The 18,553-nt window shown below is 34.8% G+C and overlaps 1 protein-coding gene across 1 annotated transcript in view; it reads right to left on the reverse strand.

Moving 5' to 3' along the window:
- Positions 1-17,373, reverse strand: part of LOC127724531 (uncharacterized) — a 43,172-nt gene extending 25,799 nt beyond the window's left edge. Inside the window, exons 1-5 of the mRNA XM_052231509.1 lie at positions 16,637-17,373; positions 3,316-3,370; positions 2,878-2,957; positions 2,015-2,248; positions 748-984 (exon numbers count right to left, since the gene is read on the reverse strand). Coding sequence (XP_052087469.1) covers positions 748-984; positions 2,015-2,248; positions 2,878-2,957; positions 3,316-3,370; positions 16,637-17,275 — 1,245 coding nt within the window. The 5' untranslated portion in view covers positions 17,276-17,373. The remainder of the gene's footprint in view (positions 1-747; positions 985-2,014; positions 2,249-2,877; positions 2,958-3,315; positions 3,371-16,636) is intronic.
- Between the last annotated feature and the right edge of the window lie 1,180 nt (positions 17,374-18,553).

Raw genomic sequence — 18,553 nt, forward strand, 5'->3', positions numbered from 1 at the left:
AATCACTACTTTCTTATTTTTGTTTAACTGTTTGCTGGTTGTCCTTTCCGTTTAGACAGGCAGAGCGTAATTAAAAAACTTTTGACTGTCCTATGTAATATTGTTATGTTTTGTATCCATCTGTGTGTTATGCTTCATTGCTGTTTATCCTTGTATTTATATTTTACTGTATTTGTACTTTACCGAAAAAAATGTATACTATATACGGTATGTACTATCAACTACTTTTTTATCGGGGTCTTCGTCGGTTTAATATCCACTACAAAAGATTGTTGTCGACGTATTTAACAATTGTACTGTCAACTTATACAATTTTTTGTCGGCGTCTTTGTTAGATTTATGTGTATATTTGATTGAATGTTAAGTCAGTTGTGATGTATGTTTACATGGTTTTGGCTTCTGGCTCCAAGTATTGTCATATAACTTATTATGTCCGTTTCAGTTGCTCACCTAATTTTATGGAGAGAAAAAAACGGAACTATAAACAACTGTCATACAAGTGGGAGGTTTCGGTAGCTAAACAACCAGGTTTAGAGCACCATTTTCTTCGGAAATCGCCTGTACCAAGTCAAGAATATGACCGTTGTTTTTCACACGCTCCGTTGGTTGATAACGTTAGATTTTGTCAGTTTTTATGGTCTTCCCTTTTTGACTTTAACTTGGAGTTCTGTATTTCTGTTATACTTTTGCATTGCCAAATCAAATATTTCGGTTTATGAAAGCACAACTCACAATATAAATACGTACAATTTCTTCTTCTCCTTTGTTACTACTGTTTTCATCATTATGCACAAGTATATAAATACGATCAATGTGCTTTGGTTTGTGCTTCTGGCAATAGGTCATACAGCCAGTAGCTAAATTTTCTGCCATTACATTTGTCGGAAAGTGAAGGGAACCAGTACCCAGTGTTGGAAACGCTATACTTTTCTTTCTTTCCTCGTCGCACTTCAACAAACATTGCAATACCAATTGTTGCAAATTCTACAGGATGAAAAATGTAAAAAGTTCATGTTGTATCGTTGTTAATGTATTCTAGAAAACTGCATTTCGTTATTCAAGTAACTTTATTTCTGTAAATTACTGGTATATTTATTATGACATTTCATTGGTTCTTTATACTTTTTCTCTTGGTTACTATTTAGCTATGTATCAAGGTAAACGCATAAATTCGTTTGGTGTAGAACAATATTCACTTAAAAGAAATATTCCAACCTCTGTCTTTGTAAAGTCGTTTATCCAAAGCAAATGGTTGAAATATAATTGATGAAATGTAATTTTTTAAGTCACATCAACATTTCTATTACTGAGGATTGACTTCCATCAAAAGTATCATTGCATTTCGAGGTACTTTGACCGAAACTCTACAAGTTAAGATACCGTATCAAATTACATAGATTTTTGTTCTTCTTTTGCTTGGAAAAAATGTTCATGGATTAAGGAAAACGTATAGTTGTGGATGGTTAATTTTGTTTTAACCTGATGTTGCATACAAGCCTATGAGAAATTTAAATCTTATTGAAAACGATCGTAGTAGACTTTTATATCAACAATTTGACAAAAGAGGTATAAGAAAAAATCCACGTATAATAGTATATCTTAATCTTGTTGACTTGTAGCAGCTAATGATCATTTATGGTTTTTTTAAAGGAAGATGATGAAGTCAAAAATTTTGTCATACATTTCCTCCTAGTACTCTTGACTAAAAAAAATTGATAAAACTTAGAGTTTATAAACTTTGTCCAAAAACCGTCGTTCATTTCCTTCTTGCACTCTTAAAATAATTTTGATTTACTTGTTGCGCGGTCATAAACTGTGTATAAAAACCGTCATTCTGTAACTCCAAAATCAAATAATTTTCCGGATTTTGTCGTTGTTTATGTAGATTGTCTGTAAATTCTAGTTCATTTTGTTTCTGTCTCTCCTTTAACAATTTTCTATGGAGTTAAATGTTAAAACCATATCCAATTATTCATTTTAAATAATGTACCAAATAAATCTAAATACAACATACAAGTCTGGCACAACTGTCATCGTTGTAATCCTCCCATTGTTTTAGATTCGCAAAGTATACTTCTTCACATGGTAGGTTACCGGCTTTGACCTCAATTATGTCATCGCCTTGAATAGGTTGTTTCTTGTTACAGGCCAATTGGATGTCCTTCCCCGCTGCCAAAAGAACGGCCTTTGAAAGAACGCCTTTTTCTAATTTTAAATCCAATCTAGCGGTAACTACAATTACATCTACCTGAAAAACAAATTCATACTCCATTTTGATTCAAGGAAACTACAGTAAAACGCACAATTGCATTATGTTTACAGAAGCCGACAAGAACAACTTAATAGTTGAAGACAGATCAATTATAAAGTTACGACATTTTGTTTACTTAATAATGCATTATATGAAATTATTTGTTAAATAAACTGTTAAACTTCCTGATTCAAACCATCTTTGAAAAAAAAACAATCCTTTCATCAAATCTGGAAATGGAAAACTTATACCGTGAACTTAATCTATTTATTTCTCATTTCATTATTTTTCAATGTAAATTATTTGTTGATTTAAACGTTTTCATTTAAAGGATGAAATCAATTTGCACACTCATGTTTTCAATAAATGCATCACCGATCACGTTTCTTGATTACAAAGAATGATGATTGCATTACAAGTATTGAACCAAACCCAAACTAGCATACATTTTTCCTTTCGTAGACAAAGACACAATCGACATTTAAAAGTGTCAAGACATTGCCGTGATCTTGCCTTAAAATGTGAATAAATTTAAAATTTGTACGTTGACATGTAGTACATTTCTTTTAAAATTGTTGATTTAATTATTTTTTGTTGAATTTTGTTTTTATGTTTTATACTGGTACCTTTTTCTTTGTTATATCTCCCTTTTCTACAGTTATCAGGACTTCTCCGCAAGTTAAAGAACAAATTCTATTTTTGTTACCTAATAAAACATTATAATATATCAAACACCCGTTATCAAATACCTATCTGAGATAACAAAAAATAATTTAAAAATCGTAAGATAGAATGAATGGTTATTGTTTACTTGTCATCAAGTGGAGGCATCATATATTCCCGCGTAAGATAAGTTTAAAAGTGCTGGCGGTTTAAATACTTTTATAATAAAAGTAAAACAATTTTAGCACGAAAGTTATATACACAATTAATATAAAATGTGTTGTCTAATAACTTTTGACTTTTGTTCTTCGTTTACATATTTGTATTATTTTTTTTAAATAGGAAAATTGCTACTTCATTTAGATTTCAAATCATTTTCTAGCAAATAGTATTAATCTTACCTTTGCCTGGAACATATTTATCAATTATTTCTGTTTTCATTTCTACTGTTTCGTCCTGTAATGAATATACAATTAAAGCAATAACAATAAAAAATCACCGAACTTGCAGCGAAAAAAAATATAACATGCACATTTGGTGTGATTATATATTTAAGAGGTTTGACAGGATAAGGAAACCTGTTAACGAGGGGAAGTGAAGTGGGAGTCGGGATAGGATACGGAAACAGGGAGAAGGGGTACTGTACAAACTAAGGATACACTAGAATGTGTCCCAATTTTAAAGTTGTTGATTCAATCTGGGCTGGAATCGTCATCACAAATCTATGGAGCGCAATTTTAATTTTAATTCAAAATTGAAGACAAAATTATAATCATTTCTTACTCCATTATTATGACGTCAAATGTTCTTGTTTTCCACAGAATTTCCTATTGTAACTTCATGAAAAAAGGCGACTTTATCTGATGACGTCACATAGAAAGAACACATCTTGTTGCTGATAATTTGAAAAGATGAATCAATATTGTCTGTATATCGTCGAAAACTCATTAGAGAAACATATTCCACCACCAATTCTTGTGCAATACGATATTTATCCACTCTCGACTATCGAATTTTACATATTTAAAACGCTCACCTACCTTGCGTTTAATATTTGAAAATTTTACTGTCTCGAGAAGATAAATATCGTATTACATATAAATATTATTCGTCTAAATAACAGTCCAACAATGTTATAGATCTGTAAATTTGCACTATGCCCGGCGCGCTAGACCACTCGACCACCTAGGCTCGATAAAAATCAAGCTTTCGGTGGCCGGGTGTTACCTTTCCTCGTCAGTTTTTATCTAGCGTCGTAACACAATCCATGATATATAAGGCATGCAGATGGAATATTACAGATCAGCTAATTCATCTATCATAGAAGATCTTACAAATCAATATAGGATACAATCACAGAAATAATTATGCATAGGAACCGCTCTCAAATGTCAATTTTTGACAGATTTTTTTAAATATATATTAACGGTTTATATAGGCAATGTGTGGGACAAGTTTGAAAATCAGAGGCGATCAATTATTGAATGAAATTTGCATTTTAAGCACTCTCACGCCTACATTTCTCGTTGCATTGTCATGAAATTTATATAATAGCTTTATATCAGCATTATATATTGGATGTGTTAAATGAATAACATGCTGATCTATTATATTTACTTACAAACCTGTTCGTGCATTTTTCATTGTTATTCAACGCAAAAAAATTATCTAAGATACCTGGATTTACTAAACGTTAATCGGGCATGACTAATTAAACACGTCTCCTTAGAATCAGGGGGCCCAAAATAGAATCGGTTAAAAAAAAACAGCCAGCGAAATACCATAATTTACTATTTCAAAATCATAGTGCTTTTGGTTGATTTTCTCCGACCAATTATCAGACGGTATTTGAGTGGAAATACAAACCTCTCCGAAACCGGGAAATGTTGGCTGCAATAGGAATTTATTTACAAATAGTCCATACCTCATTAACTTATAGTGGCCTTTTTTGATAGTAAATACATGTCGATTTGTTTTTGGAATTCGTCTAACGTGGAGAGAAAAAAAAAGGGGGGTGGGGGTGGGGGGTGGGGGGAGGCTAATAGCTCAACTTACGAAGTCCATTACTAGGGGAAGTGTGCAAGCTGTACTATATAGCTAGGCGATCACACTGTCCCGTTATCAGTGGAAAGCGCTATATGTGGTCATACCAAATCTCGTTTTTCAACTCTGGAATCATGGGTAGAAATATTATCATCAAATAGATAAATATCCTTGAGTGTTTGATTAATTATCGGTTTGTTGAAAATAAAATGAGCCAACTAAGTGCGGTAGTTTCTTATTGCCATGTATTTAAAACTTCATTTTCAACATTTACAAAATGAAATAATTTTTTTAAAAGAATACATTGGTACGACTTATCATTAAATTGCGCATGAGCCAAATGAAAACTATAAAAACTATATTATTAAATCTGCCGTGACTAAAAATGTATCGTGTATTTAAAAGATATAGTTCCTTTTGTCAAAATATCTATACTAATAAACAAAGAGACCGATTTCATTGAGCCGCAACTCCTCTGAAACCATACAAAGTCGTAAATATTTGTGATATGACGTATAAATGTAGTGTTTTGTACTTCCAAAATTTGTCTTTGAAACAATTTGTTTTCCACAGAAAACGCCAATTTTTAAGAAATTATTCCAATTCGGAGACCGTTATCGATCTATGTCTTATACGCTCTCGCGCATGCTCAGTTGACGTACTACCGGACAATTCGACCCACGGCCAACTCGTTTCAATCAAACACTCTCACTAATTATTACAATTTGCATCACTTTATCAAAAAAAAAAAGAAATATAACAAACTCGAAAAATGTGTTAAATCATTAGATTGTTTTCTTCTTTTTTTAGTAAATTCCTCCTTTCTCGGAGCACCCGTGTCACACAGAGAGAACTCGCACCACTCGAAAAAAAAAACTGGAAACTTGCACCACTGAAGAAATGTTTTTAATCATCAGAGAGCTCTAGATTGTCTTCTTCTTCTCTGAGTTATTTCCTCCGTTCTTGGAGCACCCGTAACACACAGAGACAGAACTTGACTCGCACCTTTTGCAAAAAAAAAAAAAAATACTACAAACTAAAAATCATTATAATGCATCAGTGCATAAAAACAGTTTGAGAAACACGAACCCAAGCTGTGTATCACCATAAACATTTCAAGTAGTCTTCAAGCCGGGCTCGCCCGGGTTTTTTTTTCTAGAAGTCATAATTGCTTCCATTTTTAAATAGAACGTTGTGTTGACGAATTATGTCTCGGTTTAATATTTACGGCATCAAAGAAGCTAGCTTCATACCGTGATGTATAAGCGAAAGACAGGTTTTTTCTTCGCTAGTACACAAATACATCTGTCAAAAATAACCGAATATTTCTTGCTGCAGATTGATTGAAAACAATTTCGAATTTCAAAATTCTCTTGTTTTCAATCTATTTTAAAGTAAGAGACATATACTTTTTTCTGTCTATCCGTCATTATCCTCTCCCCCATGAGATGTGCGGGAGGCATCAATGCAACGTCTATAATTATTAACTGTTTTTTATGTCGTTTTATCAACACAAGATTGAAGACACCTCAGGCCTGCATGTCATTCGGATTTATGTTTTGATTTATCATGTGTTGTTTGCTTAACGGTCAGGGGAAAATATTCAATGCATATCCAACCAAAGAGTTGTCGCACGTGTTATTTAACATGCAGCGAGCGTAACATTCATCCTGAATACGCGAGGTTCTGGATTTAATGTCTCTCCTCCAACCTGACATGGCTGCTAATTTATACATCACACGCTTGTAAGAAAGGGGTTCACTGTATGAACCGGACAATTCCAGGGGTTACCATATTTCTATACCCAACTCAACCCTTGAAATTAATTAGTACTCGAACAAACTAAATCAAATTGTCCTACAGTAAGACTTTATCATAATCAAGTGTGAAGTATACTTACATAAACATAATATATTCAATACGTATTTGTTTACAAAGATCGTGATTGCAACTTTTCCTACAATTTAAATCTATAACATGTATATGTCAAACACACGTGTTGTTTTTTTAACATGTATTTTAACGGATCCGACTGAAATTACAACCTTTGTCAATCCACACAATTATCCTAGGTAGAATTACCGTCAAGATCTTACGTAGGATTAAAGATATTTGAAGAAATGGCATAGTATTAATGTTTTCTCTTTTTTTTTTCAAAATGGAGAGTAGAATTTGCTAATTTTGCTAAAAATGAATATGTTTAACCTAAACTAAACATATTGAACCCTGCCGCATTTTTGCGCCTGTCCCAAGTCAGGAGACTCTGGCCTTTGTTAGTCTTGTATGTTTTTTTTTTATTTTAGTTCATTTGAATGTTTCTGAGTTTAGTGTGACTGCCATTTTCACTGAACTAGTACACATTTTTGTTTAGGGGCCAGCTGAAGCTCGCTGTTTTGAAGACCCATTGGTGGCCTTAGGCTGTTTTCTGCTCTTTGGTCGGGTTTTTGTCTCTTTCACAAATTCCATAATTTCCATTCTCAATTTTATTTTTGTATATCTGCAGAATTCCCGTTCAATTTTAAAACAAAAACTCTTATTTCCTTAAATTTGTAAAACGTAAAATACACACTTAAAATAAATATGATGTGATGTTTTTTTCCTTTCAACTCATTCATAAATTAGGGTTACTTGTACTGTACATGTATATGGATGCACTATTTTCCGACCTAACTTTTTGATGGCAAATTTTTCGAACAAAATGGGAATTGTATAAAGAAGTAAGATTTTTTTTATTCCGACAATTATAATTGTAGTTTTTAATTTATAAATAATACCAACATTGTTATAGTTTAACATTAAAACCATCACCATGGCTAATGACACTGTTATAATATGGTATCTAGGATCTGCTATTCATTAACACGTCAATGGTCAAATATTATTTTAAACTGTGTGCTAATTGAGTTAAAGGGAGTTTTGCATAACTTATCTCTACCCAGAATGCATTGAAACATCTCTGGCCATTGATTTTTGTTACTATTAATAGAAATCTCTATCAAATCCCGTTTCAATCACAGTTGGAAGTACGGGGACATCGTGATCGCCTTACTATATAGAGGGTTGTTCAGTAATGGACTTCTGGTGATGTATAATCATTAGTCTTCAGTTGATAATTGTCTCAAACTGTTTTCTGCTTTTTATACATTTTATTTTTATTTATATTTGATTTTTTTAATTGTAAATTTTAGTATTTTCTTCCTCATTTTTCTCTCTTTTTTATTATTTTTTTTAACATTAAATAACGTAGTCGACATCAGGGGTTACATTGTATCCTATCCAGCCAAACAAAGAGGAAGGGAGTAGAACAGAAAAAAATCTTCATTGAGTGGCAGTAACACATATCTTGAGGCATACAACAAAGGCAGTCTAGTCTAGGTGACAACATTTGCTGTGTCAAGTTTTTTTTATATCTGGTATAGTTGTCATAAAAGGAAAAATGGATAAAATTAATGTTGGCAACAATTTATAGAAGGATTCAACGTATATTGGCCGTTTCATTTATTCTTCAGATATTGTCTTCCTGGTCGGTTTTGTTATTTTTAAGTTTTCTACCATTGTCCTTGCAAAAGGCGCCAACAATGTGTTAAAATCAGCCATGCGACTTTTTTGAAGCTTTAGTTGACATTTGTTGTTCTTTAGAGATTTCAATCATTTAACTTGTGCGTAGATCGTATTTCCCCCTCAACGAGTAATTCAAATGGTTCTTTAACGTATAGATAGCGTGAAACTCTCACTATTTCAGGCATCGGATATACGATATTTCTATTCCGACCGGACAAAGTTGTGTATTTATACATCCGAACAGCCAAACAGACGCAGCCCTGTAGCAAGGGTATACTGTCGAACAGGAGAAGTCTAGAGATTTGAATTTTTCTATACCCAAGTCAATCCTTTGGTTTTGAATAAAAAGAGATAAAGGTATACAATAATGCGACAGCAACCCGACAACACACAAATCAAAACACTAAGAGTCAATATAAGTCTTTTGTAATATAATGATTGTACAGGCCGGACCAGTAGGTATAACCAAGTGACTGAAATGCAATATCGGCGAATATAAACCAAACAACTTGTTTTAGTGTAAACAATATTTCATTTTGAAAAAAATAACGTAAACATTACAACATGACAGTTTTATTAGGATTGGAAAACAAATGAATTTTCACTTTCACAAATTCCTCTCCCAAACAACTTGTTTTGAAGATTGTAATTTTAATATTCCACCAGAATGGTAACATTAGTCAGTGTTTTGATAAATTGACAGTGGTAAGTCTCGATTCCCTCGGAAAGTTAATTGTCGTCCATGTAGCATGTGTTGAAATATTGGAGCAGACGGTTTTACAGAAATTTAAGGCAGTCACTTTGTACAATAAATACGGTGTTGTAAGAAATCGGTTCAGTGCGATTTGTTCCGGCTAATTATGAAAACATAATAAACATTGAATGTGAAATAGAATACACCTCGTCTGATGTCTAACTGATATCACTATTTCATATATATAACACATTTGAATATCTCACTAAATAAATCCGTAATATAACTATTCACACAAAATTATATGCATTCGTTCTCTTTGAGAAGAATCATGTCCACGATTGGTCGTGTGTAGATGGTGGCTTTCCATTTACGATGATTCCTACCTTTTGCTTTCCGGACATGTTCGTCGGAACTTTAAAATGAGTTTACTATAACTCCTATGGGCCATTGAGTACAGCAACGGTTTTTGTCCTTTAGAGGAATGACGTCTCCTTTGATGAGATCACGGCGATCTTCGGTCCTTTTCTTCGTGGTTGTAGTAACGGCAGGTATTTTCCTCTAACGGGACCAGAAAACACTGGCCAGAGCCTGTACACGTCTCCATTCGGCTAGACATAGATCTCGTTTGTCGAATTCTCCAAGCTGATCTGAAGTGAAGATGTAATCAGTCTTTTGAATCAATAGCCTAGCTGGAGTTAAGATTAACGGATTGTCTGAATCAGTCGATACCGGTACCAGAGTTCTTGAAGGGTCCGTCCTCAACGTTGATTAAGTCGATTTTTAAGTCATCGATTGCGCCGATAAAGTTTGTTTCACGGTCGGATCGGAAGATTTGAACTTGGCCTCTAATAACTGTGAATCTTCTGATGGCGTTTATAAAGGCTGAAGAGCTCATTTCTTCGATAAGTTCGATGTGAACAGCTCTCGTCACTAAGCAGGTGAATAGAATTGCCCAACGTTTTGAGTTTTACGTGTAACAATAGTCCATGGTCCAAATGTGTCTATTCCAACGTTTGTAAGCGGAGGTGACGGTTCAAGACAGTCCTCTTGCAAATCAGACATGATTTGAGACTCGGTTTTTCCTCTTAGTATGCGACATGTCACACATCTGTGAATAATAGACTACATCAGGCATTTTACTCCAACGATCCAGAATCCTGCGGATCTAATCGCTCCATCTGTGAAGTGGCGACATTGATGTTTGATTTTGTCATGGTAGTGTCGGACTAACAGCGTTGCTATATGATGGCATCCAGGGACGATTAATGGTTTCTTTTCACGGAGGTCCAAGTCCGATTTCACAATACGGCCTCCTACTCGTAATAGTCCTCGTTCGTCCAAAAACGGGTTGAGGTTAGCTATCGGGCTCCGGTTATGAATTTGTTCCTGACGTCGAATGCAATATATGTCTTCTCCGTAAATTTCGTGTTGTGCAGACATCAATATGAAATTTTTGGCATTCGAATAACTTTCCAGAGAAGTCACTGATTCTGCCTTTCTTGTCCCGTATAAACGGAATAAACGTTCTAAAAAGGCTATCGCTCGGACAAGTGATGTCCAGTTAGAAAAACGATGGAATCTTTTAGTTCCGATACCTTTATGTTCAGATGTGGTATATGGGTTTGCAACATTTACGGTTGCACGGTTTTCTCGATCTTCATCTGGGTCGACGAGTTGATATTCGTCTTCATAATTTTCTTTCTGTTTTGAAGAAAGAAGTTGTCACGATCCCAATAACCACTCACTACGATTAATTTCGTGGGCTGCTATGGATCTTGTCCCAGAATCTGCGGGATTACGGTCAGTTGGTACGTAGTTCCATTGACTCGGAGAGTTACAATTTCTTATTTTTTTCTACTCTATTAGCAACGTAGATGAAGGATCTTCTTGTCTCACTATTAATATAACTAATACTACTTTAGGATTTAAATTCCTCTCCGTGTTATCGGTTTATTTTCTGATGACAATTGACATAGGAAGTTGTGTTCACGTCCCAGCTGAGTCCTAGACTACGTTGCAGGGGTTTGCTGTCGGCTTCTAAGTCTAGATCTTTAAAGTTTGAGGCCAAATCCCTGGCTTGAAAAGCAGACATAACTTCCGCACAATTAGAGATGAACTTGTGAAGTACTTTTGTAGGACATGGCGTGAGACCATCGTGGACACAGAAGTTTCTTGTCACAAAAGTAACGTGAAAACTGAACTCTTGTCCTGATGCCGATGCTGCTTTCCTAAGTCCAAGCGTAGCAACGGCAGGTGACGGGCTATTTCCAAAAACATGAACCATCACACGGTATTCGACAAGGTTCTTGTTTGGGTCTTTGTTTTTATGCCATAAACATCTTAGGTAGTTTATATGGTCTTCTCTGACTACAAAACAGTGAAACATATGTCGAACGTCAGCAGTTACTGCGATCATTTCTTTCCTGAAACGCAATAATACTCCCAGGAGATCATTGTTCAAGCCTGGGCCTGTCAGCAGGACACCGTTAAGTGATACTCCGTTGCATTTGGTGGAAGAATCAAACATACCCCTGATCTGATCGGGTTTCTTAGGGAGATAAACACCAAATAATAGTAAATACCAGCACTCTTCGTGGTCGTCCAATGGTGGAGCAAGCGTGATTGTTGTCCAGAATCTTGCTCATAAATGCGAGAAAGTGTTCTCGTTTTACTGGGTTCCTACTAAGACTGGCGTCTAACAGATCGGCACGACAAAGAACTTCTTGGCTGTTGCTAGGCAATGGCTGTCTTGGCACTTGGAACGGTAACGCTGCTTTCCAACTTCCGTTTGAGTTTCTCACAAATTCGTTGTTCATCTGCTTCATGAACATTTTGTCTTCATATGACGTTCCAGGTTTATCATCGTCCCTAGTTTTTTTCAAAGAGTGGTGATTGCAAGTCCTTCTTTACAGGGTTTGTGTAATTTTGTCAAACTTGCTTGTGCATGGTTGAAACGTTGATGGTTGTCCTGTAGGTAAAATGTTCGTAATTTTTACGTTTGATTCTAGAGGCACGTGCTGTTTGTTAATGCAAGTCTCTCCAATTACTACCCAACCCAGTTCCAATTGTTGTGCATATGGAGTTCTAGGTGGTCCTATGCGCTGGTCAAGGACGTGGTGTGCCTCTATCAGGTCTCTTCCAATAAAGAGTAGAATTTGGCAATGTTCCTCTATTGGTGGAATGCTTCTTCTGAGCTGTTTTAAATGAGAATGATGCATTGTGACTTCAGGAGTAGGAATTTCGTCCCTATTATTGGGAATGTGATCACATTCTATTAGTACAGGCAAGTCAAATCTTTCATTACCATGTATTGATTCCATAATGAAACCTTCTTCCTCTTTTCCCAGAAGTAATTACTTTGCCGGAGCATGTTGATAGGGTATAGTTTACCGGCTTTTCTCGTACGTCAAAAAAAAATGAATAATTTGTCGAGGCAAGAGACCGGTTGCTTTGGTCGTCAATAATTGCATACATCCGTATAGTCTTATTCCATTTGTCCTTGTGATACACATTCACATGTAATATTTTAGCACAGGATTTTCCGCTATATGGGTCCTTGCAGATTTCTGTGCAGGTAGAATTAACTGAAGTTGACTTAGTTTCAGCCGATTCTGTCGGCTCCCGTCTAGGCGAGCTAGACTGACAGCTTGAAGGTGGTTGTGGTCTAGTGATGTGAAGTGCGGGTGTGTGTTGTTTACTTCCACATCCTTTACAACTGATGCGTGCATTGCATTATCGACTTCTGTGTGTGGCGGAATCGCAACACTTTCTGTTTCAAAAGACCTTTGCGTTCCTCTATTGACTTGGCTCGGAACGCTCGACATTCATTTAAGGAATGCTTGGTATAGTGCAGAATGCAAAGACCTTGTTTGGTGGCATCTCTAGATTGTTGCTAAACTGCTGTTTTATGGGCACCAACTTTAGCTTTATGGAGAGACGTGCACCTTGGCGCAGCACCTTTTGTATTTGGTGTGACTTTTGACCCAAAGATGAACCCAGGATCGTTTTTATATTGCTAATTTCTCTAATGAAGGCAGAGAGTTCTGTGAAAGGCGGAAAGGCAATGTCGTGGTTTGATTTATATCTAGATGCTCTTGTTATCCACTTTTCCTGAAGTCCATAGGGAAGCATTTCAATGATAGGGTTAATTCCAGACGGTGAGTCAAAATAAGCAAGAAGAAATTCCAGCTTTAGATTTTCCTTTTGATATTCTATTTCTGATAGAATATCACACAGTTCGTAAACACGTGCATTGTCCTTGTTATTCAATGTTAGAAAGTTGACAAGTTTGCTCGTGAGAGACGCCTCCAACATTTCTGGAGTACCATACCGCTCGTCGAGTCTCTGCCATAGTCTCTGTAGGCCTTTTGTAGGGCAATTGGCGTTCGACGCTCTTATGCTAATGGCATGTTTAGCAGACTCTGGCGCAAGCCACTTGATCAGTAGATCTATCTGTTCCGAGTCGGAAACTTGCAACTAGTCTGTGACGTTTTTGAATATTCCACCAGAATGGTTACATTAGTCAGTGTGTTGGTAAATTGACAGTGGTATGTCTCGATTCCCTCGGAACATTAATTGTCGTCCATGGAGCATGTGTTGAAATATTGGAGCAGAAATTAAAGGCAGTCACTTTGTACAATAAATACGGTGATGTAAGAAATTGGTCTGGTGCGATTATTATATTATACGGATAATTATGAAAGCATAATAAACATTGAATGTAAAACAGAATAAAGAGTCAATTTTATAATATTTACCGTCAAAGGTATCAGCAATTTTTATACGTGTGCATGCAAAACAAATTTCTTGGTAGAGGGGTCTAAATACAGCACAAACAACATTTTCCAAAAGACCAAATGAGTGAAAAAGTATATTTTAACAAAACGCATTTGACTAGCAGGTCGAACAACTTATGTTCTTAAACCCTGCTGACTGCCATTGCCGATTGCAAAATAAACGGATCACAAGATGTAGCAAAATAGATCTTATTATTAATTTAATACCAAACAGAAAACAATAAACTTGCGGAAAAGATGGTATATGGCAAACACGAGATGCAAATATTTGTACACCATATCCAGATTTCGACAATTAATGTCTCTTCAGTGATGTTAGGAATCGAAACGGTATTTGGAAGGCCATATAATTTACCTCAATTTAGGATAGACTCTTGAATTTTGAAAGAGTCAAAATAGGATTAACGGATCATATAAACCCGAAGGCAAATATAATACAAGCCCAAACGAAAATATATAAACAAGTCTAAATTGAAAACAACGTTCTAACCTATGATTGCGTTTGATAAAAACCGCAATTTTTATACGTGTGCATGCAAAACAAATTTCTTGGTAGAGGGGTCTAAATACAACACAAACAACATTTTTCAAAAGACTAAATGAGTGAAAATGTATATTTTAACAAAACGCATTTGACTAGAAGGTCGAACAACTGATGTTCTTAAACCTGCTGACTGCCATTGGCGATTGCCAAACAAACGGATCACAAGATGTAACAAAATAGATCTTATTATTAATTAAATTCCAAACAGAAAAACAATAAACTTGCGGAAAAGATGGTATACCGCAAACACAATGTGCAAATATTTGTACGCCATATCCGGATTTCGACAATTAATGTCTCTTCAGTGTTTTTACTTCATAACAATTGTTTCGCTTTGGAGATTCCGTATATCGTCAAGTTATCGGAATTCCAATGGGAACTAACTGTGCACGACTTATTGCGGACCTGTTTTTGTATTGTTATGAGCTACAATATATGACTAAAATCAGCAAAGACCCATCGAAACAACATCTGATACAAAAAATTTAACAATACTTTTAGATATTTGGATGAAATATTGGCTCTCAATAATGACGACTTCAGTATGTATACTAAAGAAATTTATCCTGTTGAACTTACTTTAAACAAAGCTAATACTAACAATGGCCACTGTCCTTTCCTCGATCTTGATATCTATATCATTAACGGGAAGCTTAATACAAAAATTTATGATAAAAGAGATGATTTTTCATTTTCTATCGTTAATTATCCATTTTTAGATGGTGACGTTTCCTTGTCACCATCTTATGGTGTTTATATATCTCAACTTGTACGATTCGCCCGTGTATGTAACAACGTATTAGATTTTAGCAAGAGAAATTTATGTATTACTGAAAAATTATTACACCAGGGTTTTCGATATCATAAACTAGTCAAAACATTTACTAAATGTTATCATCGGTATAAGGACATCATTCGTAAATATAACTCAACATGCAGACATCTTATACGTTCGGGTATTTCGCATCCAATCTTTTATGGTAATATTCTTTACAAAGCACAAAATAGTCAGTATTCACCTCAAAAGCTAACAAAACCTTTAAACAGACTTATTAAGAAGGGATATAGTTACGATACTGTTGTCAGGTCATCAAAGATTGCATATTTTGGCTTTAATATTGATTCACTTATAGAGTCTTTGCATCGGAATTAAACATATTTATTCTAAAACCAGTTGTTGGCATGACACGGGTTATGTTCTTCTCATATATTTTATGATGGTATAATACTAAACCCCTAACAGGAGGGATTGTGCCTGATATTCATATGATGAAGACATAATCTTTCAATCAGTTTAATGAGGTCTGGAGCTGGCATGTCAGTAACTGCTATTAGTCTGTTGTTATTCATGTATTATTGTCATTTTGTTTATTTTCTTTTGTTTCCTATTCTGCCATCGGACTCGGACTTCTCTTAAACTGAGTTTTACTGTGCGTACTGTTGTACGTTTGTTTTTTTTACATTGGCTAGAGGTAAAGGGGGACGGTTGAGATCTCAAAAAAACATGTTTAACCCCGCCGCATTTCTGCGCCTGTCCCAAGTCAGGAGCCTCTGGCCTTTGTTAGTCTTGTATCATTTTTAATTTTAGTTTCTTGTGTATAATTTAAAGTTTAGTATGACGTCCATTATCACTGAACTAGTATACATATTTGTTTAGGGGCCAGCTGAAGGACGCCTCCGGGTGCAGGAGTTTCTCGCTGCATTGAAGACCCATTAGTGGCCTTCGGCTGTTGTCTGCTCTATGGTCGGGTTGTTGTCTCTTTGACACATTCCCCATTTCCATTCTCAATTTTATATATATAGATTCATCTAATCTTGCATATTCAAGAGAGTTTTACTTAGAGCTCATTTAAGATGTGTTAACATATAATGACAAACGTACACTTTTTACAGTATGCATGTGACAAGAAACATATAGACTCTCACTTTTAGCCATTACAAATCAGCAACTGTGTAGTGTTAGAGTCAAATAATTAACATCTTCATTTTTGCTCTCTATCATTTATCGTTATTGATTAGACAAAAAAGATTTTGGGATAAAGAGTTTAAAAAGTTTGATCCGTAACACCAGAAAAGCATACCTTATCAGTTTCAATTTCCAATGTAATAGCTTTATTGTCTTCTCCCCGTTGTTGATCTTCAATGCCAAAATCATCGGAGTCTTCTTCATTATAGCAGTCACAACAGTTTTTCAAAACTATTAAAACATTAACGACAATATCCGAAACTGACAATGCCGTTGTTGCAATAGTGAATTCTGTCATTTCCCATTCGGACAAAATTAAGCTGTACAGTAAAACTACTAGATCGAATAAAATTTCTAAACAACGGTATATCATCATAAAACGCTCAAATCTGCTGTCAGATAAAAGTTCTTTTTTACTAGAGAACATGCATATTCTGTAAACAAGCAAAAATGTTATAAATGCATAGAAGCACACTGTATATATAACAATAAAACAAAACAAAAAGAATGCAATGTCCCCTTCATCTTCGGTGTCTCTATTTGTAAAACAAACAATTATAAATCCTCCTATATTTATCAAGTATCCGATTCCAACACGACTTAATAGTATTTTCACTTTCAGTTCGTTTTTTTTATCTTCAGTTTTTCTGTACTTTTTTTTCTTCTTTCCTCTACATCCAGAAGAAAATGTTTCGTACGTATTTATTAAAAAAGAACACAAAATGTCTAAATAGAAATCCCAGTTCAGACACATTTTTAAATAATTGTAAATATATATCCTTGTGTTAATTCTGTAGTCTGATACAAATTTTTAAAACAAATATGGTAGTCAGTAGTTTTAGTTTACAGAAATTCAATGGTTCCGCGAATACGTTAAGTTGTATTTAAATCTCCCCATATCTCTCCGATCGAAATGTTTATTTAAAGGATATAAGGACAAAGTCCAATATCGATCTAATTCCTATCTCTTAGTGCATGTATCTGCATATATGCCGCCATTAATAGTGTTGTTGTTTGCCGATAAAACTTGTAAACAAGATGTGTTGTTTGGACTCTTTCTTGGATATTTCTTGTGCTGTTATTCTCGCTCTGTATGAAAATGTTTCTCCTGTGTCTGATGGAGGGCATGTTATCAGAAAACCTTCCATATTTAGGAGAAAGTCTAAAATCAATCGAAATAAAATATCGCTAGAGGTACCCAAAAAAGAAAAACGAAAGTTAAAAGTTTTATTGATTCGAACATCATTTGGGTTACTAGTTAATGTTACAGGATTTTTAATTGTTTGCAGCACAAATAGAACTTCGTACAGAAAAAGTGGGACTGCTATCGGCCTATTTAGTACTATATTGCTGTATAATGTTTTATACTATGCAGTTGTGACATTTTCGTTGATGAATGGATTCGCAGCAAAAGTAACAAGGAATGATTGGCAAGGATATTTTAAACGTTTTATTGCGATATACAGATTATTTGACGTAGTTTTTGATGTGTTGTTATTAATGTTTAACTTTTTTGTATCTGAATGGACACATTCGAGTACCTCTGTGGCAATCACTGTTCTTATTTGTGTGGACATATTTATAAATTGCATTTCATTTGGGATATTCATGAAAGGAGCCGATTTTTCAACAAAGAAGGACAAAGAATAACAATCATTATTATAGTTAAAACAATTACATAATTATTTAGAGAGATGTGTTATTTCATACACTTAAATGCCCTTTCCTGGCACAGTTTAATTTGAAGTATGTGTTCCATGACTAACATATACTTTATTTAAAGTTTTGACTTACTCTTTAGTCCGACGAACATGAGACAAATTGCTAATAAGGATTTCCGTTTCTTTTTTTATAAGTAATCGCATACTGTACAGTCGTTATCGTACGATAGATTCAAACATGTTTTCAGAAGTGTCATAAGTACATGGAATTTTTGTATGCCTGAAAAATTCGTGAGCCTCAGACTGAATGCCGAATCAAAGATATAAAACAAATACTATCCGAAATTAACAAGGTGTTGAAGACCAACATG

The sequence above is a fragment of the Mytilus californianus genome, unplaced genomic scaffold (assembly GCF_021869535.1).
Source record: "Mytilus californianus isolate M0D057914Y unplaced genomic scaffold, xbMytCali1.0.p SCAF_14, whole genome shotgun sequence".
Classification (NCBI taxonomy): domain Eukaryota; kingdom Metazoa; phylum Mollusca; class Bivalvia; order Mytilida; family Mytilidae; genus Mytilus; species Mytilus californianus.